General features: G+C 37.1%; 1 protein-coding gene across 4 annotated transcripts in view; it reads left to right on the top strand.

Annotated features, from left to right (window-relative positions):
• CEP192 (centrosomal protein 192) overlaps positions 1-24,461 on the top strand; it is a 133,667-nt gene that overhangs the window by 26,763 nt on the left and 82,443 nt on the right. For 2 of the 4 annotated variants that reach the window (XM_058692794.1, XM_058692795.1), the window contains exons 8-12: positions 4,377-4,525; positions 5,669-5,813; positions 7,302-7,435; positions 20,957-21,317; positions 22,017-22,160. In XM_058692794.1, the coding sequence (XP_058548777.1) occupies positions 4,377-4,525; positions 5,669-5,813; positions 7,302-7,435; positions 20,957-21,317; positions 22,017-22,160 (933 nt within the window). Of the gene's footprint in view, positions 1-4,376; positions 4,526-5,668; positions 5,814-7,301; positions 7,436-20,073; positions 20,121-20,956; positions 21,318-22,016; positions 22,161-24,461 lie in introns of those variants that run through there. The other 2 variants (XM_058692796.1, XM_058692797.1) reach the window with 2 other exon arrangements.

Raw genomic sequence — 24,461 nt, forward strand, 5'->3', positions numbered from 1 at the left:
TTTGTGTCTCTGTTCATCAGAGATATTGGCCTGTAGTTCTCTCTCTTTTTTTTTTTTTTTTTTTAATAGTGTCTTTATCTGATTTTGGTATCAGGGTAATGATAGAATGAATTTGGAAGCTTTCTTTTTTCTTTTATTTTTTGGAGTAATTTGAGAAGAATAGATACCAACTATTCTTTAAATGTTTGATAGAATTCATAGCTGTCTGGTCCTAGACTTTGGTTGGGAGTTTTTTGATTACTGATTCAATTTCATTGCTGGTAATTGGTATGTTCAGTATTTTTATTTTTTCCTCATTTACTTTTGGGAGGTTATATGTTTCTATGAGTTTATCCATTTCTTCTAGGTTGTCCAGTTTGTTGGCATATGAGTTTTCATAATACTCTTTTATAATCCCTTATATTTCTGTGGTGTTGGTTGTTATTTTTCCTCTTTCATTCCTGATTTGTTTGAGTCCATTCTCTCTTTTTTTATGAGTCCTGCTAAAGATTTATCAATTTTGTTGATCTTTTCAAAGAACCAGCTCCTGGTTTCATCCATCTGTTCTATTTTTTTAGTTTCTCTTTTATTTATTCCTGCTCTAATCTTTATTACTTCCTTCCTTTTACTGGTTTTTGGGTTTTGCTTTTCTTTTTCTAGCTCCTTTATTTGTAAGGTTAAGTTGTTTATTTGAGATTTTTCATGCTTCTTCAGATAGGTCTGTATTGTTATAAACTTCCTTCTTAGAACAGCTTTTGCTGCATCCCAAAGATTTTGGAGTGTTGTATTCCCATTTTCATTTGTTAGTGTATTTTTGGATTTCTTCTTTGATATCTTTTTTGAACCATTCATTGCTTAGTAGCATGTTATTTAACCTCCATGTATTTTTGTTCTTTCCAGATATTTTCTTATGTTTGATTTCTAGTTTCATAGCATGTGGTTAGAAAAGATGCATGGTATAACTTCAGTCTTTTTGAATTTGTTGAGACTTGTTTTGTGGTCTAATATGTAATCTATTTTGGAGAATGTGTGCTTGCAAAGAATGTGTATTCTGCTGTTTTAGGGTGGAATGTTCCGAATATATCTATTAGATCATCTGGTCCAGTGTATCTTTTAGAGTCACTGTTTCTTTGGTGATTTTCTGTTGGATGATGTGCTCACTGCTGTAAGTGGTGTGTTAAAGTCCCCTACTATTATTGTGTTACTGTTGCTTGCTTCCTGTATGTTTATTTTCAGCTGCTTAATGTATTTGGGTCCTCCCATGGTAGATGCATATATATTTCTAATTGTTATATCTTCTTGTTGGGTTGTCCCCTTTATGTTTACATAGTGTCCTTCTTTTTCTCTTTTTACAGTCTTTGTTTTGTCCCAGGTAAGTATTGCCACCCTGGCTTTCTTTTCACTTCCATTTGCTTAAGAATTGCTTCTTCCCTTCACTTTCAATCTGCATGTTTCTTTAAGTCTGAAATGAGTCTCTTAAAGGCAGCATATAGATGGGTCTTACATTTTTTATCTACTCCATCACTTTTTGTGTCTTTTGGAATGTTTAGTCCATCTACATTCAAAGTAATTATTGATAGGTATGTACTTATTGCCATTTTGTTACTTGTTTTATGTCTGTGTATGTAGTTCTTCTCTGTTCTTTCTCTTGCTGTCTCCTCTCATGGTTTGCTGGCTTTCTTTAGTGATGTATTTGGATTCCTTTCTTTTCATTATTTCAATATCTATTATTGATTTTTGATTTGTGGTTACTATTAGGTTTGTATATAATATTTTCTGCATATAGCAATCTATTATTTTAATAGCCACTTAAGTTTTAACCCATTCTTTACTCCTTTTCCCTCCACATTTTAGGTATATGGTGTCCTGCTTTGCATCCTTTTGTTTTGTGAGTCACTTGACAAATTCTTATAGATACACTTATTTTTACTGCTTTTGTGCTACGTGCTTTTCTTACTCCTATATATAACTCTTTCCACTCAGAGTTACCTTTAACATTTCTCGTAGGGCTGGTTTACTGGTCTTGAGTTCCTTTAAGTTTTGTTTGGGAAACTGTATCTCTCTCTCTCTATTCTAAATGATAGCCTTGTTGGATAGAGTATTCTTGGCTGCACGTGTTTTCCTTTCAGCACACTGAATATATCATGCCAGTCCCTCTGGCCTGCAGAATCCTGCTGAAAAATCTGCTGATAGTTTTATAGGGTTTCTCTTGTATGGAACTGTATGGAACTTGTATGGAACTATTTTCTTATCTCCTGCTGCTTTTAGAATTGTCTCTTTATCACTGCTTTTTGCCATTTTAGTTGCTATGTGTTTTGGTGTGGACTTCCTTGAGTTGATTTTGTTGGGGGCTCTCTGTGCCTTCTGGATTTGGATTTCTGTTTTCTTCCCCAGATTCAGGATGTGTTGAGCCATTATGTCTTCAAATAAATTTTCTTCCCCCCTTTCTCTCTCTTTTCCTTCTCTCTCTTCTTTCTCTTCTCCTTCCCTATAATGCAAATGTCATTATGTTTGATGGTGTTGCTGAGTTCTATAAGTCTATTTTCACTTTATTGTTATTATTTTTTCTCTCTTAACATTCAGCTTGTTTTCCATCCCTTTGCCTTCCAGGTTGCTAATTTGTTCCTCTGCTTCACCTAGTCTATTTATTCCATCTAGTGTATTTTAAATTTTAGTTATTGAGTTGTTCATCTCTGAATGGTTCTTTTTTATGTTTTCTGTTTCCTTGTTAAGTGTCTCACTGATGTCCTCCACTCTTTTCCCTAGTCCTTTGTGTATCTTCTTTTTTTAAAGTTTCATTTATTTATTTTGCGAGAGGACAAGAGAAAACACGAGTGTGGGAGGGGCAGAGAGAGAGAATCCCAAGCAGGCTCCATGCTGTTAGTGCAAGCCTGATGATCTCACAAACTGTGAGATATATGACCTGAGCTGAAATCAAGAGTCGGTCATTAAACCAACTGAGCCACCCAGATGCCCCTAGTGCATATATTTATGACCATTACTTTAAATTCTAGTAGGAATATTACTTATCTCCCTTTTGCTTGGGTCTTTGCTGTGATTTCGTCCTGTTCTTTCACTTAGGACATATTACTCTGTCTTGTCATTTCATTTAACTCTCTGTGTCTGTTTCTATGTGGTTCAACAGTCAGCTACATCTCTTGCTCTTGAAAGTAGTGGCCTTATGAAGAAGAGGTCATTAGTGTGTTACAGTGCAGTGTCCCCTGTTCACCAGAACCTGCCACTTAGGGGCATCTCCTGTGTGTGTTGTGTGTATCCTGCTGTTGTGGTCAAGCCACTTTTGCCTTCAGTGCAGTCATCTGCAGAGTTTCTCTTTGTCTGTTTTGGGCGGGGTTTATTCCCCATATTGTAATTGGCCACTCTGCACTGCCTTGGGCTTGAGTTGAGTCAGAATAGGCATTTGCCAGAGCTGTGGTAGCATCAAACGGCAAGGTGCTTTCCCTGTATTGTCCTCTGAGCAGCTTTTGTTGGTGGGTAGGTCTGCAGTCAGATCAGCTGTCTGCCCTCAGCCCACTGTCAGGACCACAATCTGACTGGTGTGTGTGGTTTTCTTTCTCCTTTCCTGGGGCAGGAGTCACTTTGGAGTGGTGCTGGCCCCTATCAGGGCTGCTTGCATACTGCCAGACTTGTGGCACTACTTTGGGTGGGCTCTGGCAAAAGTGTATTGGAAGAGGTGTGTCCACAGGAGAATGCGGGGCGCACTGTTAGCATCTTCACCCCACTGGTCCCCACAGGTGTTTGTGTATTTAAGCTGTGGAGCAGGGAAGGGAAATGGCACCTGTCAGCTCCTTTTTTTTCTGGAGAAGTGTCCCAATGATCCCTGCTTGCCTAGCAAATGCACCGGAATTAGTTCCCACATTTCCCTCCACATACCGTTTCAAACTGCTGCTTCTGTGTTGTGTCTCTGCAGGGCTGTTTGTTGTGCTGTCACTTAAAAGGCAGGGACTCCGTTTCCTCTTGCCCTCCTGACTCTGCTAGAGCAGAGCCTGCTGATTTTTAAAGTTCCAGGTGTTATGCCCTAGTGATTGTTAAGAACCTGTGAAATCCCTCTGCACCCTTGGAGTCCCTCCCTTTTGCAGACTATCCCATGGGTTCATTTAGCTCCTGACCATGTCTCTGCCCTTCCTACCCTCTTTGATGTGGCTTCTTCTCCACATTTAGCTGTGGGGTGTTTGTTGTGCCAGTCTTCGGATCCTTTTCTGGGTTATTCACACTGATGTGGGTGTTATCTAGTTGTATCCATGTAACTAGTTGAACTTAGGGTCCTCCTACTCTGCCTTCTTCCTCAGAAGTCTTTATCAACCTTTTTGATTAAATATTATTTATAGTTCAGTCAGTACCTTAAAAAATTTCCTATTTTTTTTCCATTTTACCGATAGATGACGATATTGATGATGAAGAGTTTTATGATGAACATTTGGAGGCTTATTTTGAGCAACTGGCTATTCCAGGAATGATATATGAAGACCTAGAAGGACAAGAACGTCCAGAAAAAGATTTTAAATTACCTGCAAATGATCCATTTCAGGTATGTTCCAGTCTTATGGTTTTTCAGAAATTTGACTTTAGGAAACTGTTACGGGTCTCTTTAGATGTTACCATAAAACACAAAATTTGGTTTTCTTTGGTTTCTGTTTTTCTGGATAGAAAGTTATGAGAAATACCTTGCCCATCCTTTCCTGCTTCTTACTTTTTCTTCATCTACAGAAAAATGGAAGAATATTACAATGAACATGTATGTGTATTCCCCTTATCCAGATCAACCAGTTGTTAACATTTGGCCATCTTTACATTTTCTTTATCCCTCCATGAATACTTTTTTCCTGTATCATTTGAGAGGCATGTACAGATATTTTGACATGGCACCCCAATACTTTGACATTTATCTCCTGCAAATAAAGATATTTTCCTGCATAATCTCAATTCTGTTATCTAATTTTGATACAGTAATACAAATGGATATATCATCCGTATTCATTTACATTTACCCAGTTGCCTCTAAAATGCCCTTTACTTTTATTGTTTTTGAATCAGGATTTAATCAACGATTACAGTTGCTTTTGGTTTTCATGTTTCTTTAGTATTTTGATTTGTAGTTCTTCCATGTCATTAAAGTTATGTAAAATCTAGGCCTTTTTTGTAAAATGACTCGTAAACTAGGTGTGTCTGATTGCTTTTCCTCCTACTGATTAAACATTTTGACAATTCAAATGAAGCATGTTCATTGTGAACAGGTTAAGATTAAACATAAGGATATTGTGTGCTTCTCCTTGTATTACATCAGGAGACATGGGAGTCTCTTTGTCCAACTCTTAGTGATGTTGTGTTTGATAATCTTGGTTAATGTGGTGTTGGCTAGCTGTCTCTTTGTGTAAGTGCCTTTCTTTGCTCCTTTGTTATCAAGAAATAATCTGGGGATGACACATTGAGGCCCTGTGAGCTTTCTATTCCCCAAGAACCTTTTGCCAACTGGATTTAGTATTATTGCTGAGGCCTCCTAGAAACAATTATTCCTGTGGTGGTTATACTGGTGATGTTTCCAGTTCCTTCTATGTTATTAATTACCTGGCATCCTTTTGTCAAGAAGTCATTCTCTGCTTCTCATCTTTTTCCCCTAAAAAAGTTTTTTTTTAATTAAAAAAATAATACAACTAAGTTATTTTTTAAACAGGCAAATGAAAATGGTAGCTTGAACTATAAATCTCAATCAGATAATAACAGCTCTCTGACTTCTCATGGCTCACACTCTTCAGGAAATTCTGAAACAATCCACAAAGAGTCTGAAGAAGGCCATGTTGTTTGTGTGCCTGGGATCAGTAAGTATTAAAATACAACTCCATTGTTCTTAAATTGTGTTTGACTTTGCTTTTTTTCCAAGGAATTCATTTCTTTGGTATAGTGTAACCTGTATTAATCATTGCATTCCTTCAGATTTTTAAACAGTCTAAAACTTTCAAAAGAGTTTTTAATAATACCTAAGTACATTAGTATTATTAGGAATACTGCAATATGAATTATGGAAAGAGCCTAAATTTCCATCAACTGATGAATGGATAAAGAAGATGTGATTTACATATTCAATGGAATACTACTTGGCAATGAGAAAGAATGAAATCCTGCCATTTGAAGCAATGTGGATAGAACTAGAGAGTATTATGCTAAGTGAAATAAGTCAGTCAGAGAAAGATACCATATGTTTTCACTCATATGTGGAACTTGAGAAACTTAACAGAACACCATGGGGGAAGGGAAGGGGAAAAAGTAGTTACAAACAGAGAGGGAGGGAGGGAAACCATAAGAGACTTTTAAATACAGAGAACAAACAGGCGGGGGGCGGGGCAGAGGTGGGGGACAGGGGAAAATGAGTGATGGGCATTGAGGAGGGCACTTGGGGTGAGCACTGGGTGTTGTATGTGAGCAATGAATCACGGGAATCTACCCCCAAAACCGAGAGCTATATACACTGTATACACTGAATGCTAGCTAACTTGACAATAAATTATATTAAAAAAAAAAAAAAGGAAATACTGCAGTATGAAGGGCACCTGGGTGGCTCAGCTGGTTAAGTCTCTGACTCTTAATCTTGGCTCAGGTCATGATCTCATGGTTTGTGAGTTCGAGCCCCGTGTGAGACTCCATGCTGTTCGCGTGGAGCCTGCTTGGGATTCTCTCTCTCTCCCTCTCTCACTGCCCTTCCCCACTCGCATTCACACACGCTCCCTCACTCTCTCAAAATAAATAAATTTAAAAAGGTACTGTAGTGTATATTGCTTGCATTGGTTCCTACAAATGAGTGTGTTTTATTCAAATATTTGAGAATTAGAAATGAATTCTCTGTGTGGTAGCAGTTTGTCATTTACTGTTGCCTTCTACTGATGGTTACCTTCTCTTATATGCAAATTGCTATATTTATCATATGATTTCTAAGTCCTGTGATTTGTCATATGGTTGCTAAGTGTTAGGTTTACATGAAATAATTTAAATAGCAAGAAGCAGTTATTATATTAGATTACTGAAACTTTTTTTTTTTTTTTTTTAATTTTTTTTTTTAATGTTTATTTATTTTTGAGACAGAGAAAGACAGAGCATGAACGGGGGAGGGTCAGAGAGAGGGAGACACAGAATCTGAAACAGGCTCCAGGCTCTGAGCTGTCAGCACAGAGCCCAACGTGGGGCTCGAACTCACGGACTGCGAGATCATGACCTGAACCGAAGTCAGCCACTTAACCGACTGAGCCACCCAGGCGCCCCTAGATTACTGAAACTTTGACCTTGCTCCATTAATTTCTTTTCTTGTTTTTCAGGTAAATTTATAGATACTGGAGATAGTAGAAGGCATGTAGATGGTGTGTTATCATTTTCTTCTAGTACTCAGAGAACTGAGCAAGAGAAAGAAAGGGCAGACCGTTTGAAGGGTATTATGTCACATCATGGCAGAGTAAGTTTATATGCATTTTCTTTAAGTTTTCTACGAAAGGGATAAAAAATCTTTTGTATGGTGTCAATTTTTTTCAAAGCAACAACTGTTGACTTCTGGAAAATGTAGAAAGAAGTATTAAAAAATTTCCCTGCTTGGGGCACCTGGGTGGCTCAGTTGGTTAAACGTCTGACTTTGGCTCAGATCATGATCTTGTAGTATGTGGGTTTGAGCCCTGCGTCGGGCTCTGTGCTGACAGCTACAGCTCAGAGCCTGGAGTCTGCTTTCCGATTCTATGTCTCCCTTTCTCTCTGACCCTTCCCTGCTAATGCGCGCGCGCGCTCGCTCTCTCTCTCTCTCTCTCTCTCTCTCTCTCAAAAGTAAACAATAAAGAAATTTTAAAAAATTTCCCTACTGATAATGTTTCTGTGTGTGTGTTTGTATGTATCTTTGAGATCACTAAGATTATGTTAAATGTACAATTACATACATTTTCTTAAATTTAAGTATTCATTGACTTGCATTTAGATCACTCATTTGAAAAGTTCTTTAGCTTGGTGTCAAAACAAAAAAGCAAACCATTCATCTTGCTCAAACATATTTGTTTTTCATTTTATTGTTTTCTGTTTGTTAATGGTAACCCATTACTCCTACACTTGAAATTTGGTAGTCATTTCTGGCTCTTAGCAATTCTTTGTCCCCTTTTTAATGTATGCCTCAGGATTGTTTGATGATTTTTAATTTGGAGGGAGTGTGTGTATTGATATATGTAGAGACAGTTATTTATCCTCACAGTAATCCTTTGACTGATTAAGGCGGTAAGTGATAATGGGATTGTTGTTTTTAAAGCTCAGAAAACCTAATTTCTGTCAGTGTGTTCTAAGGACTGTGTCTTAAGGTTTATTGTTTCTTATTTATTCTCATTACCACTATTCAAATTCAAGATGCTTACTACCTCATGTCTGATTTATTGTGCCATCTATAGTATTTTTACTTTCTTTTATTAAATTAAAAAAATGTTCTTTTATGTTTATTTTGAGAGAGCGAGTGAGTGCACAAGTGGGGGAGGGGCAGAGAATGGGGGAAGAGAGAGAATCCTAAGCAGGCTCCACGCTGTCAGTGCAGGGCCTGAAGTGGGGCTTAATCTCATGACTGTGAGATCGTGACCTGAACTGAAATCAAGAGTTGGATGCTTAACCAATTAAGCCACCCAGGCGCCCTGCCATCTACAGTATTTTTCCCATTCCGTTACATTTGTCAATACCAGGTTAATCTTGTTACAAAGGTTTTTAATGTGTATGATTGTATGCATGTGTACATATGTACATATATATATGTATATATACTACATAAAATATTCTTTGTGTCTCAGTGTTTCAAATTAATAATCCTTAAAATGCTTTATAATCTGGCCCCATGTTAATCTTCTTTTCTCATGTATGTTTCTTCTATACATCTGTTCCTATTTTGTTTTCTCCCTTTCTTCCCTAATCCAGATAATGATCATCTTTCCAGTCTTTTAAGTTTTATTTTTTAAATATTTTTTTAATGTTTGAGAGAAAGAGAGCATGCGTGAGTGAGAGGTGAAGGGGCAGAAAGAGAGGGAGACAGAGAATCTGAAGCAGACTCTGCACACCCAGTGCAGAACCCAACGCAGGGCTCAAACCCATGAACCATGAGATCGTGACTGAGCCAAAGATGGAAGCTTAACAGACTGAGCCACCCAGGAGCCCCAGTCTTTCCAACCTTTTATGAAGTCCTTGGTTACTTTTCAGTAACTCTGGACTACATTTATTTTTCTGAATTCTCATTACAGTGATTGTATTGTACAATGTAGTGCTTTATTGTGTATAGGAACATTTTACTTATGCAGAATTTGCCTGTTCAGCAGCTTCAAGAATTTCTTACTCATCCAAGGAGTTAAGAACAGTTAACTGTACAGTTAAGTACAAATATGATAGAAAGCCCCTTGCCTCAGGTAACCAGAACAAGTGTTCAGAATCAGTGGGTTTTCCTGCTATGGATGCTTTGTCATATGTATAGTCATCTGACAGTATGGAGTTATGATTCTAATATATCTGGTTAACAGTCCAGCTCTCATCTGATTAGAGGTAGCCAATGAAAAAAGGGAGAGAGCATCTATTCATCTTGATTTTGTCAAAAAGTGATATTTGATAAATTTTACGAGTATGTCTATCCATGCCATTTAATTGTAGGCTAAGGAACTTGTCCTGTTATAGTATTTCTCTTATTAGCAATTATTTGTCATTAAAAACAATATTTTTAGTTTTAATATTGTTGAATATTCACAAATTTCTTGGCAACAGGTATGGTGCTTGATGTTGTAGGTCATATAAAGATAATCTCCTTTCATGAAACATAGTAGGAAAGTAAAGGAAATCCATGGATAACTATAAAATAAAGCAAAATCCTGGTTGTTGAATCTCATCATACCTTTGAAGAAAGTCCCCAAGTTCTCATTGAATTACATTCTAAAAGTTTTAAGTTTCAGAGTCTTTCTAAGTAAAAACATAGTTTCTGATACTCTATTTCCAATCCTTCTAAAAAGATTTAATCACTCTTGGTATATAGAACTGCAACTGATTTCTGTATATTGATTTTATATCCTGTGACTTTGCTGAATTCATGTATCAGTTCTAGTAGTTTTTTGGTGGAGTCTTTCCGGTTTTCCATGTAGAATATCAGGTCATCTGCAAAAAGTGAGTTTGACCTCTTTGCCAATTTGGATGCCTTTTATTCCTTTTTTGTCTGATTGCTGAGACTAGGACTTCCAACACTATGTTAAACAACAGTGGTGAGAGTGGACATCCCTGTCGTGTTTCTGATCTCAGGGGGAAGGCTCTCAGTTTTTTCCCATTGAGGCTGATATTAGCTGTGGGCCTTTCATATATGGATTTTATGATGTTAAGGTATGTTCCTTCTATCCCGACTTTCTTGAGGGTTTTTATTAAGAAAGGATGCTGTATTTTCTGCTTTTTCTGTATCTATTGATAGGATCATAGGATCATATGGTTCTTATCCTTCTACTGATGTTAGCTAACTTGGCAATAAATTATATTAAAAAAATAAATATTAAAAAAATATTAAAAAATAAAGGATTTAATCACAAGATAGCCAGATTCTGGTGGAGCATTCAGGTACTATGAATGTGAAGCCCTGAAGTCTTCAGTAGTGGTTTAAGGAGGGTGTTGAATGTAAAGAGATGGTGAGGGCTGGCCTCTGGTCACAGAGAATCCACTGTGGAATGAGCACTTCCATTAAAGCTTTGTTGCTTGGGAGCACCTGGGTGGCTCAGTTGGTGAAGCATCTGGCTTCAGTTAAGCGTCTGGCTTTGGCTCAGGTTACGATCTCGTGGTTTGTGAGTCCGAGCCCTGCATCCGACTCTGTGCTGACAGCTTGGAGCTTGGAACCTGCTTCTGATTCTGTCTCCCTCTCTCTCTGTCCCTACCCCGCTCACGCTTGCTCTCTCTCTCTCTCTCAAAAATAAATAAACATTAAAAAAAAAAAAGCTTTGTTGCTTGGATGGGGGGAGGGGGAATTCCTGCTTGTGGGTCAGTCATAAAGTGTGTTACATTATTTCATGAGATGTCTTCTTTTTCCCATGTCTTAAGGTCATGCAGTTTGTGTTACCATGAGGTGACCATTTTCTGTCCTTTTGAGGGCAAGATTAGCAGCCCATTTTCCTTAAAGGCATTTAAAGAGCTCATAAATACAAGCTACTATCTTAAGTAAATATTTTCCCTTTTTGTTGTAATATTGCTGTATATAATGAATAGACTTTGCCCCCCACTAAAGTATAGCTTGCCCTTGAACAATGTGGGGTTTTAAGGGCACCAACTCCCTGCACAGTAAAAAATACACATGATAACTTTTAAGGTCCCAAAATTTAAGTACTAATAGCTTACTATTGACTGGAAGCCTTACTGATAACATAAAGAGTGATAAACATATTTTGTATGTTACATATGTTATATACTGTATTTTTACAATAAAGGTAGAGAAAAAGTTATTAAGGAAATCATAAGAGAAAATACATTTACAGTTCTGTACTGTTTCAAAAAATCCACATATAAGTGGTTAAAAAAACTTCTTCAGCTTTTGTTTATCTGGGAATGTCTTAAATTTTTCCTCATTTTTAAAGGACAGTTTTACCAAATGTAAGATTCTTGGTTGACAAGTTTTTTTTCCCTCCCAGTACTTTGAATGTATCAGCCTATTGCCTTTTGGCCTGAAGGTTTTCTGATGGGAAATTTGCTGGTTATCTTACTGAAGAATCCTTGCATGTGACAAGTAGCTTCTCTTGCAGTTTTCCAGATTCTCTTTTTGACAGTTTGATTATAATGTCTTGGTATGGGTTTCTTCAGATTTATCCTACTTGGAGTTTGTTGAACTTTTTTCAGTGTTTATAATCCTGTCTTTAATCAAATGTGGGAAGTTTTCAGCTATAGTTTCTTGTTTTTCTCTTTCCTGTGCTTTTTTCAGAAAGTGCTGTTGGTCCCCAATGTGTTGATGGTATCCCATGGGTCCCTCAGACTCTGTTTACTTTTTCTGAAGCTTAGTAATTTCAGTTGTCCTATCTTCAGTTGTCCTCTCTACACATCTGCACAACCTCTCTAGTGAATTTTTCACTTTAGTTATTGTACCTTCCAGTTCCAGAATTTCTTTTTGGCTCCTCTGTATTATTATCTTTTTATTGATGTGCATTTTGTGTATAGATCATTTTCTTGTTTGTCCACATCTTCTTTAGCTCTTTGAGCATCTTCAAGACAGTTGTTTCAGTCTAGTCTGACATACAGGTTTTCTCATGCAAGTTCTCTGTTGATTTATTTTTCTCCTCTGAATGAACCATACTTTCCTGTTTATTTTTATGCTGTGTGATCTTTTTTTTGTTTGAAACTGTACATTTGAATCTTATGTGATAATGCTGGAAATCACATTCTCTCTTTTCTCTATGGTTTGTTCTTTATTTAATTTTTATACAGTGTGTCTGTACTGGGATCAGTATATAGTGAAAGCTAGAGGTTTTACAGGTCTTTTCTGAGCCTGTATTTTTTCCTGGGCATGTGCAGCAGCTCTCTTAATTTTCTCCATATATGGTTGTTTTTGATAGTCAAAGAAATAGGTAGGACTCCTATAAATATGCTGGTGTTCACTTTAGCTGGTGGGGGTTTAATCACTGGTGAGCGGGCTCTGTGCCTGCAGCTCTGCAGTGAGAAGCAGCAGTCTGCCATCAGAACACAGAAACCTGATAATTGGAGACAAAATCCTTATTGTTTCTCTGGCTCCAGCAAACCATACTAAAAACAGGGGTTGCACTTCCCACAGTTGTCTGCCTTGGGGTTCAGGGTGGGTAGCCACAATCATTCTAAAGTCTGAAGTTACTGACATTATTTGCAGTTTACCAGCCAAGCTTTTCTCTGGTAGCTGTAATTGTTCAAATAGATTCCAGAATTCCACAATAGTTACTTCATTTTTTTTTTCTTCAAAATAGTTACTTCTGAGGTTTTTGCCAGTCCAGTCCAGTCCTTGTCTAGGTGGAAAGACAGATTCCTGGTGCTTTCTCTTCTGCCATCTTTTTTGATGTTACTCTTCGTTCTTTCCTTTCCTTTCCTTTCCTTCCTTCCTTCCTTCCTTCCTTCCTTCTTTCTTTCAGAGCGTGTGCACATGTGCATGCAGGGAAGGTGCAGAGGGAGAGAGAATCTTAAGCAGGCTCCACACATAGTGTGGAGCCTGATGCAGGGCTTGATCTCACGACCTTGAGATCATGACCTGAGCTGGAATCAAGAGACAGATGCTTAACCAACTGAGCCACCTAGTTGCCCCTTTATTTTTTATTTCTAACTTTATGGGCTTTTATAATCAGTATTTGGTCTGAAAAATCTAACCTTTCTAAATGTTTTGGATAAAGGTATATTTATATGTGTATTTCATGGACATAAGAAAAATGAAAACTAAAAGCTCTTTTTTGAGGAATGTTTAGTTTTAAAAAGCTATTAGGCTATTTAGTGTATTAATCAGTTTCTCTATGATCACTTTTATTTTTATGTAGTAGATGTATCAATTCCAGAAAAGATAAATCAAAGTCTCCAATTTTAATTGAATTTTTTTCTTTATGTACTTCTCTCCAATATTTATTGCATATAAGATTATAGATTTTATAACCTATTATAACCTATTTGATGAGTGTACCTTTTTTAGTAATTCTGTCCTTTTATCCTGTTACTGCTTCTAATCTTAAATTGTCCTTTGTATATTAGTATTGATACCTTTGCTTTTTCTATATTTTGTGTATGCTTGTTATCTTTTCCATCCCTTTTACATTTTTCTTTATCGTTTGTTTAGAGAGCTTTTTATATATAGCATGTAGCTAGGTTTACTTTTTTAATGTACTCTGGCGGTCTTTTTTTTTTTTAATTTTTTTTTTTAAGTTTATTTATTTTTGACAGAGACAGAGTGCCAGCATGAGCTGGGGAAGGGCAGAGAGAGAGGGAGACACAGAATCCGAAGCAGGCTCCAGGCTCTGAGCTGTCAGCACAGAGCCCAATGCAGGGCTTGAACTCATGAACCGTGAGATCATGACCTGGGCCGAAGTCGGATGCTTAACCAACTGAGCTACCCAGGTGCCCCAAAACTCTGGTAGTCTATTTTTTTTTTTTTTTAATTTATTTTTGGGACAGAGAGAGACAGAGCATGAACGGGGGAGGGGCAGAGAGAGAGGGAGACACAGAATCGGAAACAGGCTCCAGGCTCCGAGCCATCAGCCCAGAGCCTGACGCGGGGCTCGAACTCACGGACTGCGAGATCGTGACCTGGCTGAAGTCGGACGCTTAACCGACTGCGCCACCCAGGCGCCCCTGGTAGTCTATTTTTTAATGAGCTAGTTAATCCTTTAACACTTACTGTAATTATTGATATTCTTGATTTTATTCTTACATTTACTTCATTTAATATTTATTTTATCATTTTCAAAAATTTTATTGCATTATTTATCCCTGCTCTCCCCTTCACTTCTTCCCATCTTTCCTCTTTATACATTTGGCCTTTCTTTGCATTTTCATTGATTCTCAGATCCACATTTTTCATATTTTAACACTTCTGAAATCAATATGTTTCTTACACTTACTAGTATGTCATAGCTTAGTGTTCTCTTTCTTAGTGGCACATACAGTAATGGTAAATCTTTAAATCAATGGTTAGATTCTATGAGGGATGCTGTTTTTCCCTTATTTGGAGGGCATTCATATATTTTTCAGCCATTATTTGAGATGATATCACCACCAGAGTGCTTTGTTGCCTGTTTGTTTCCCTTAGATGCCAATAAGGTAGGACTTTGAAATACTTTAATTACCTCCTTTCAAAACCCCACCTCCTAAGAGAACTTTGGATTGCTTTTACTTTTTCTTTTCTTGTCACATTTCCTAACTCTTAAGTTTTGCTGAGAGAGTTACGCTGTCAAAATATTAACAAAAACCAATTTTGTGTTTAGGTTTGAAAACTGTCAAAGCAGCTGCATTTGTGCTTGTATTGTTTATTATCAGATCACAGCAAGGGAGCTGTTCTGCTGCATAGGGAACTCTGACTTGGAAACAAGTCATTATGAAATAGTGTAGTACCAGGTTTCCCCCAGCAGTGCATGTATGTGAGTTGACAGGGTGGCTGTCTGAGACCCCATGCCACCGCCCTATTGAGCCCAGGCAGGATTCTGACATAGAGGCTGCCAGTCAAAATCCCACAGCCCAAGAAGCTACCTGGTCCCTGGCCCCGACCCCGTACTTTGGTCAGACTGCCTCTCTTCCCATCCAACCCTCTCTCCCCCCCACCCCAACCTCTCCTCAGAGCCCCACACCCTAGGTGAGTCCTAGGTCCCTTCTCACTTCACACGCAATGCCTAGTTGCCACCTTTGCCCTGTTGGCTCCTCAGCCAAGCACAAAAAGGGTTCAGGTGCATTTCATCAGATGGTGCAGTGATTCTGGAGACTATCATTTGGCTGCGTTCCTACTTCAAGACTGTTTTAAGTAGCTTTCCTGAGGGGATAGGTAGTTTCCAACATTCTGACATTTCTTTTTTTTTTTCTTTTTTTAAAATTGAAGTAGAAATACAAGATTATATTGATTTCAGGTTTACAACAGTGATTTGACAATTACATGTGTCATGAAATGCTCACCTTATAAGTGTAGTTACCATCTGTCACCATACAAAGTTTTTACAATATTATTGACTGTATTTCCTATGTAGTACTTTTATCCCTGTGACTTATTTAATTACTGGAAGTCTGTATCTCTTATTTAAAAAAAAAAAAAATTTTTTTTTTTCTTAACGTTTTATTTATTTTTGAGACAGGGAGAGACAGAGCATGAACAGGGGAGGGTCAGAGAGAGGGAGACACAGAATCTGAAACAGGCTCCAGGCTCTGAGCTGTCAGCACAGAGCCCGATGTGGGGCTCAAACTTCCAGACCACGAGATCATGACCTGAGCCGAAGTCGGCCGCTCAACCGACTGAGCCACCCAGGCGCCCCAAGGAAGTCTGTATCTCTTAAACCCCTTCACCTTTTTTACCCATCATCCCTCTACCCCTCTGGCAATTACCTGTTTTTTTTCTCTGTATTTATGAGTCTGTTTCTGTTTTGTTTATTCATTTGTTTTGTTTTTTAGACTCCACAAAGAAGTGAAATCATACAGTATTTGTTTTTTTCTGACTTATTTTACTTAGCATAGTGCTCTCTAGGTCCATTCATGTTGTCACAAATGGCAAAATCTTTTCTATAGCTGAGTGATATTCGTGTGTGTGTGTGTGTGTGTGTGTGTACTACATGTTCATTATCCATTTATCTATTGATGCACACCTAAGTTGCTTCTGTATCTTGGCTATTGTAAATAATGCTGCAGTAAACATGGTGGGTGCATGTATCTTTTTGAATTAGTATTTTCATTTTCTTTGAATAAATGCCCAACAGTGGGATTACCAGATCATATGGTATTTCTATTTTTAATTTTTTGAGGAACTTCCATACTATTTTCCATAGGGGCTATACCAATTTACATTCGCACCAACAGTGCACAACATCCACATCCTTGCCAACACTTGCTTCTTGTGTTTTATATTTTAGCCATTCTGACAGGTGTGAGGTGATATCTCCTCATGGTTTTGATCTGCATTTCCCTGATAATGAATCATGTTAAGCATCTTTTCATGTGTCTGTGGGCCATTTGTATGTCTTCTTTGTAGAAATATCTGTTCATGTCTTCTTCCCATTTTTCCATTGGATTGTTTGAGATTTTTTGAGTGTTGAGTTTTAGGAGTTCTTATATATTTTGGATATTAACCCCTAATTGGATATATGACTTATTTATATCTTCACCCATTCAGTAGGTTCCCTTTTCATTTTGTTGATTGTTTCCTTCACTGTGCAAAAGCTGTTTAGTGTCATGTAGTTCTAATTGCTTACTTTTCTTTTGATTCCTTTGCCTGAGGAAACAGATCCAGAAGAATATTGTGAAGGCTGATATCTAAGAGATTATTGCTTATGTTTTCCTCTAGAAATTTTATGGTTTCAGGTACATTTAGGTCTTCAATTCATTTTGAGTTTATTTTTGTATATAGTGAAAGAAAGTGGTCCAGTTTCATTCTTTTGCATGTAGCTGTCCAGTTTTTTCAACACTGTTTATTGAAGAGATTGTTGTTCTCCAATGTATATTCTTTCCTCTTTTGTCATAGATTAATTGACCATATAAGCATGGGCTTATTTGTAGACTCTGTTCTGTTCCACTGATCTCTGTGTCTGTTTTTGTGTCTGTACCATAACTTTTTTTTTTTTTTTTAGAGAACATGTGCATGTGAGCATGAGCAGGGAGGGAGGGGCAGAGGGAGAGAGAGAATCTTAAGCAAGCTCCACACCCAGCACAGAGCCCGAAATGGGGTCAGTCTCATGACTGTGAGATCATGACATGAGCCAAAATCAAGCATCAGATGCTTAACTGACTGAGCTGCCCAGGTGCCCCTTGTAGCTATTTTTTTTTTTTTTTTTAGCATTAACTGTTTTGATTACTATAGCTTTGTAGTATAGTTTGAAATCTGGGATGGTGATACCTCCAGCTTTGTTCTTCTGTCTCAACTTTGCTTTGGTTATTTGGGGACTTTTATGTTCCATACAAATTTTAGGATTATTTTTTCTAGTTCTGTAAAAAATATTATTGGTATTTTGATAGGTATTGCATTAAATGTGTAAATTGCTTTGAGTAGTATGGACATTTTAACAATATTCTTCCAGTCCATGAATATAGTTTATCTTCCATTTATTTATTTGGATCATCTTTCTTTTCTTTCTTTTTTCTTTTTTTTTTTTATTTTAGAGAGAAAGTGTGAGTGGGGGAGAAGGGCAGAGGGAAAGAGAGAGAGAGAGAGACTGAGAGCAAGAGAGAGAGAGAGAGGGAGGGAGAAAATCTTAAGCAGGCTTCATACCGAGCATGGAGCCTGATGCAGGACTTGATCCCATGACTCTGGGATCACGACCCGAACCAAAATCAAGAATTGGACATTCAGCTTACTGAGCTACCTGGCACCCCTCTTTCATTGGTATCTTACAAGTTTTCAAAGTATAGATCTTTCACTTCCTTGCTTAAATTTATTCCTAGATATTTTATTCTTTCTGATGATATTGTAAATAGGCTTTTAAAAACTTTCTCTTTCTGCTACTTATCATTATTAGTACTGAAACAGAACCAATTTCTGTATATTAATTTTGTATCCTGCAACTTCACTAAATTTATTAGTTTTAATAGTTTTTGGTGGAATCCTTAGAGCTTTCTATCCATAGTATTATGTCATGTGAAAATAGTGACAGTTTTGTTTCCTTTTCAATCTGGATGCCTTTTGTTCCATTTCTTGTCTGATTACTGGGCTAGGACTTCTAATACTGTGTTGAATAAAAGTGGTAAGAGTGGACATCCTTGTCTTTTTCCTGATCTTTGAGGAAAAGCTTTAAGCTTTTCACTACTGAGTATGATTTAGTTGGGGGTTTATTATATATTATGTTCGAGTGTGTTCCCTCTAAACCCACTTTGTTGAGAGTTTTTATCATGAGTAGATACTGAATTATGTCAAATATTTTTTCTGCATCTGTTGAGATAATTGTATGATTTTTATCCTTCATTCTGTTAATGTGGTGTATCATGTTGATTGATTTATGAATATTCAGCCATCCTTGCATACCTGGAATAAATTACATCTGATTGTAATAAATGTGTTGTTGAATTTGGCTTGCTAATATTTTGTAAAGGATTTTTGTATCTATGTTTATCAGGGATATGAGTCTACAGTTTTGGTGTCAGTGGTTTTGTGGAATGAACTTGGAAGCATTCCTTCTTCTAGTTTTTGAAAGAGTTTGGGAAGAATGGGTGTTAACTCTTCTTTAAGAGAATTTATCAGTGAAGCTATCTAGTCCTAGATATTTGCTTGTGGGGAATTTTTTGATTACTGACTAATTTGTTGCTAGTAATCAGTCTGTTTAGATTTTCTATTTCTTCCTGATTCAGTTGGAAGATGTTTCTAGAAATTAATTCATTTCTTCCAGATTGTCCAGTTTGTTGGATTATAATTTTTCATAGTATTCTCTTATAATCCTTTGTATTTCTGTGGTGTCAGTTGTAACTGCTTTCATTTCTGATTTTATTTATTTGAGTTCTTTCTCTTTTATCTTGATAAGCCTGGCTAAAGGTTTATCAGTTTTCTTTATCTTTTGAGAACCAACTCAGTTTCATTGATACTATCTATTGTTTTTTTTAATTTCTGTTTCATTCTGGTTCTTTTTTACTCTTTGCTAGTATTCTATATGAAAAATAGTTATGTCTTTAAATGGCATTTCTTTGTCTCGTCTTTTTTTTCTGTTGTAATATTCATATTTTAAGTATTGTTTTTATAAGCTTTCTATGTTAAAGAGATATTTTGATCCTTATGCATTTTATGTATTTATTTACTCATTTGCCAAACAATAGAAATTTATTTTCTCACACTTCTAGAGAATTCAGAGATTAAGGTTTCAGTGGGGTTGGTTTCTCCTTGTGCTTCTCTCCTTGCCTTATAGATGGACTTTTTCTCCCTGTGTCTTCAAGATGGTCTTCCCTCTCCCAGTCCTTATGCATTTTTAGACTTTTATGTTTGTATTAGTTTCCTAGGGCTGCTGGAACCTTAGCCTGCAACAAGAGAAATGTAGTCTCACATTCTAGAGGCCCAAAATTGGAAATCAGGGTATTGGAAGGGATAAGCTCCCTCCAAAGGCTCCTCTTCTTGCCTCTTCCAGCAGCTAATGGCTCCTGGTTTTCTTTGCTTGTGGCAGCATCACTTGAATATTTGCCTTCCTCTTTACATGGCCTTTCTCTCAGTGTCACTGTATCCTGCTAAAATCTTTTTTCTCTTATAAGGACACCGCTCACTGGGTTAAAGGCCCATTCTAACTCCAGGATGGTCTTATTTCAAGATCCTTAATTTAACTTAATCTGCAAAGACCCAGATTCCAAATAAGGTTACAATTTACGGGACCTGGGGTTAAGGCTGGGAAATTTTTAACCCAGGAGAGTGTTATACTTAGATGTTATCCACTAAAGACTTTAAAACTATTCATCTCTATTTTCTCCTAGCACTTTTGCATCTAAATGTTTAAGCTGTCTGGAATTTATTTTGATATAAGGTAGGATGTAAGTTTATTTTTTGTAAGACATTTTTGGAAGATCACCCAGTTAGTAAGTGCTGGCAGTAGGATTTAAACCTATGACTTTATTTCAAAGTCAGCATCTTTTCTTTTATGTAGAACTACCTGCTTTTAGTATTTTAACTTCAAAAAACTTGTGAGGTTGTTTTTGTCATCATACATCTCATGACAGAAAAGACTGCTCTTACAGGTTTTATTGGCACTTGAAATTACAGTGGTAGCTGGATTTCTAAAAGTATTGTAGGCATTTGGGCTCTTTTTCAGCAGTTGTTATTCTAGGAAAGAATAAGAAATGCCATTTGGGAAAGTATGTCAGAGAGCATGGTTTTGAGGCGCTGGCTTAATTTGCCTTGTCTGATGCAGTTGTTATTTGGCACCTCATGGGCATCTGTAGTATATGCTATTTTACTCCTGTTAAAAGATATTAGTACACCTGTTTTCAAGGGATGTTACTCATATTAATTTTATGAGTCTGGTCACATTAATGGGCTTGCCATGCTTTTAGAGAGTTTTAGTGGTAATTATAAGAGTTGAAACTGATATTTCTAATGTCCTGTAATATAATGAACATGTTGAGCTCACTTTTGGTATCTGAATCTGTTGATAGACGTTTGCAATGACCACGGCATGAATTTTGGTTTTGGTATATTGCTTAAAATTGGTTCATACGTAGTCTAATAGAATACAGTGAACACTATATAGTCTGATGCTTTACATAATAACTATTTACATCTACTACGTAATTTTTTCCCATAAAGTTTGGAATGAGTCATGAAAAACAAAACTTATGGCTGCTTTGTTATTCATTTTTAAAGGAGAGCGTAAGAGAAGAAGTTCCTGTGAAGACTATCAGGGCTACTAATGCGAAATTTAACCCTGTTTATTTTCATGACACAAATGCCAGTGAAGGTGATTTTGATGTAATGGACCCTTTAAAGCTGGAGGCCAGGTCTCTTCATCAAAATAAGCACTTGGCATCTGGTTCAAAAACAGTTTTACCTATGGATAGATGTTTAGACACGGAGACTCCTAAAGTGTCCATTCAAAAATATACGGACAGAGCATCTTTGAAGCCTGTTAGTGACAATGAAATTAATTCCACTGATACTCTTCAGTCACCAACAAGTGAAAGAAGGACATGTGAATGTTACAAGTCCACTGAAAAGAGTAAAGAGCGTAAGTAGGTTTTATTTTTCTTCAAATTTTTATTTAAATTCTAGTTAGTTAATGTATAGTGTAGTAAGAAGGCTTAAAAAAATAAAGATGTAGGGGCGCCTGGGTGGCGCAGTCGGTTAAGCGTCCGACTTCAGCCAGGTCACGATCTCGCAGTCCGTGAGTTCGAGCCCCGCGTCAGGCTCTGGGCTGATGACTCGGAGCCTGGAGCCTGTTTCCGATTCTGTGTCTCCCTCTCTCTCTGCCCCTCCCCCGTTCATGCTCTGTCTCTCTCTGTCCCAAAAATAAATAAAAAACGTTGAAAAAAAAAAATTAAAAAAAAAAAATAAATAAAGATGTATAAAATGTTTATACAATAGAGTATATTTTCAAGGGGAACTTGCCTAATCTTTCATATTAAAATATTTAAGTGTTTTATGGATTAAAAATTATATCTTTACTTACAGATCTGGTAGACATACACTATTTTAAGTCTTAGTTTTCTTTTTCTTTTTCCCTCATTCTCCATTATAGATTTCTCCTGGGGTTAAGGTCAGCTTTTCCACCATTGGAGGACTTTTGTGGGAATGGATTCTTTTTTTAAACTAGTTTTGGGTAGATTTCAATACTGTTGATACCTAAGATAAGTCAATTAAGTAAAATTATTTCAGAATATTGTATCATTTTGTTGCATATGTCATTGTATATTTTTGGATTTTTTAGAAATAGATCTGCCACAGAGTGTGGTCTATCAAAATGAAGAGGGCAGATGGGTCACTGACCTTGCATATTATACATCTTTTAATAAGGAACAAGTTTTAAATATGGCTCTAACTGATGAGATGAATGAAGACTTCAGATCTGGTTGTAAGTGTATTGATAACCACCTTATTATCCCATTTTCATTGTTTTTAATGGTGTTCTGAGATTACTCTGTATATATTGGTTGGCCACATCAAATCATTTTTGGACTATACATTTGAACCCTGAACAATGTGAGGAATAAGGGGTGCCAGCTCCTTGCGTCATTGAAAATCTGTGTATAACTTTTGACTTTCCAAAATCTTAACTACCAGCAGCCTACTGGTTACTAAAAGCCTTAAGTGATAACATTGTCTATTAACATATATTTTGTGTGTTACAGTATTATATACTGTTTTCTTATAATAAGATAAGCTAGAGAAAAGAAAATGTTAATAAGAAAATCATAAGAGGGCACCTGGGTGGCTCAGTCAGTTGAGCGTCCGACTTCCACTCAGGTCACGATCTCACGGTTCATGAGTTCGAGCCCCACAGTGGGCTAGCTGCTGTTAGCCTGTTAGTGTATAGCCCACTTTGGATCCTCCTTTCCCCTCTCTCTGTCCCTCCCCCACTTGCACGCTCTCAAAAATAAATAAACATTTTCAAAAGATACTTAAAAAAAAGAAAAAAAATCATAAGGAAAACACATTTATAGCACTGTACTTTCTATATTGAAAAAAAAAATCTGTGTGTAAGTGGACCTGTGCAGTTCAAACCTATGTTGTGCAATGGTCAACTGTAATACTGAGCTTTTCAGCTGTTTTTATAGGAACAAAGGCTTGAGTTAGTGCTAACCATTGCAGAATGAGCTGAGCCTTTTCTTTAAGCAAGGACAGTGAGTCAGACTATCATTCTTTTACATCAGTTTAGAACCTTCATATGACAGAGTTGGAAGGGACCTTAGGGTTACATTCTCACTTTTTTTTTTCCTTAAAGATTTTTTTAAGTAATCTCTACACTCAACATGGGGCTTGAACTTTTAACTCCCAGATCAAGAGTCATATGGTCTACCAAGTGAGTCAGCTGGGTGCCCCAGTTTACATTCTCACTTTTTTTATTTTTATTTTTAACGTTATTTGAGAGAGGGAGGGAGAGAGAGACAGGAAGAGAGAGAGAGAGAGAGAAAGAGAGAATCCCAAGCAGGCTCCATGCTGTCAGCACAGAGCTTGACTTGGGGTTTGAATTCATAAACCATGAGATCATGACCTAAACTGAAATTGAGAGTCAGATGCTTAACTGAGCCACCCAGGCACCCCTACATTCTCACTTTTAAAATCCTGTCTTGAACAAAAGAAATATTTTGATAAGTGAACAGTTGCAAAATCCATTTTAGAGTAAAACGTAAGAAATGTAGAAATGATGGGAGAAAGGTGACAGAAAAGATAAATCTCAAAGGATGAGAGCATTAGGAATATCAGCTAGGTTTCTTGATTAGCAGAATCTCTGACCATGCAAGGAAAAACCGAGTTAGGTCTGCAGTACATATGACACATGGCATTTTGAGCCTTAGGTTATGGAGATGCTCTGCCACTGAGGCCTCCAGTGCCTGAGCACCTCTAAACCTGCCATGAGGAAAGGCATTCAGTGGCCTGTCAAGCCTGTTCTTATATATTTATCTATCTATCTATCTATCTATCTATCTATCAGTGGCCTGTCAAGCCTGTTCTTATATATTTATCTATCTATCTATCTATCTATCTATCTATCTATCTATCTATCCATCCATCCATACATACATACATACATAATACATACTTTAGAGTGTGCATGCATGAGCCCGGGAGAGAGGCAGAGGGAGAGTGAGAGAGAATCCCAAGCAGGCTCCATGCTCAGCACAGAGCCTGACGTAGTGACTTGATCCATGACCCTGGGATCATGACCTGAGCCAAAATCAAGAGTCAGATGCTCAACCAAATGAGTCACCTAGGCTACCCAAGCCTAGTCTTATTTTTCATAGCCTCAGAACATGCCACAGGAAGAAGTTATTGTAACTGGTGCTTGTACTAAGCTCCTCTTAAACTTCTAATGATGGGAATGGTGGAGATAAATAAGGCATTTTTCCAGCCTTTAAGCAATTGTTCATCAGTCAAGAGGGATAAGACAAGAATGTAAAACAACAGTCAGTATCATAAGAAACACAAACTAAATGGTTTTGGAGTTTAGAGCAGAAAAAACTTTTGTGTGTGAGTGGGTGAGAGGGATTTCATATAGGAGGTGGCTTTTGAGGTAAGAGTTTGAAGAGGTAGATGTTTGCGGGCATGAGATATTCCAAATGGATAGAAAACCTAATGAAAGACAATGAAATGAGGAAGTCTGGGTATGTTTTGAGACTGGCAGATAGTCTAATGTAGCTAGCATTTATGACAA

The sequence above is a fragment of the Neofelis nebulosa genome, chromosome 11 (assembly GCF_028018385.1).
Source record: "Neofelis nebulosa isolate mNeoNeb1 chromosome 11, mNeoNeb1.pri, whole genome shotgun sequence".
Classification (NCBI taxonomy): Eukaryota; Metazoa; Chordata; class Mammalia; order Carnivora; family Felidae; genus Neofelis; species Neofelis nebulosa.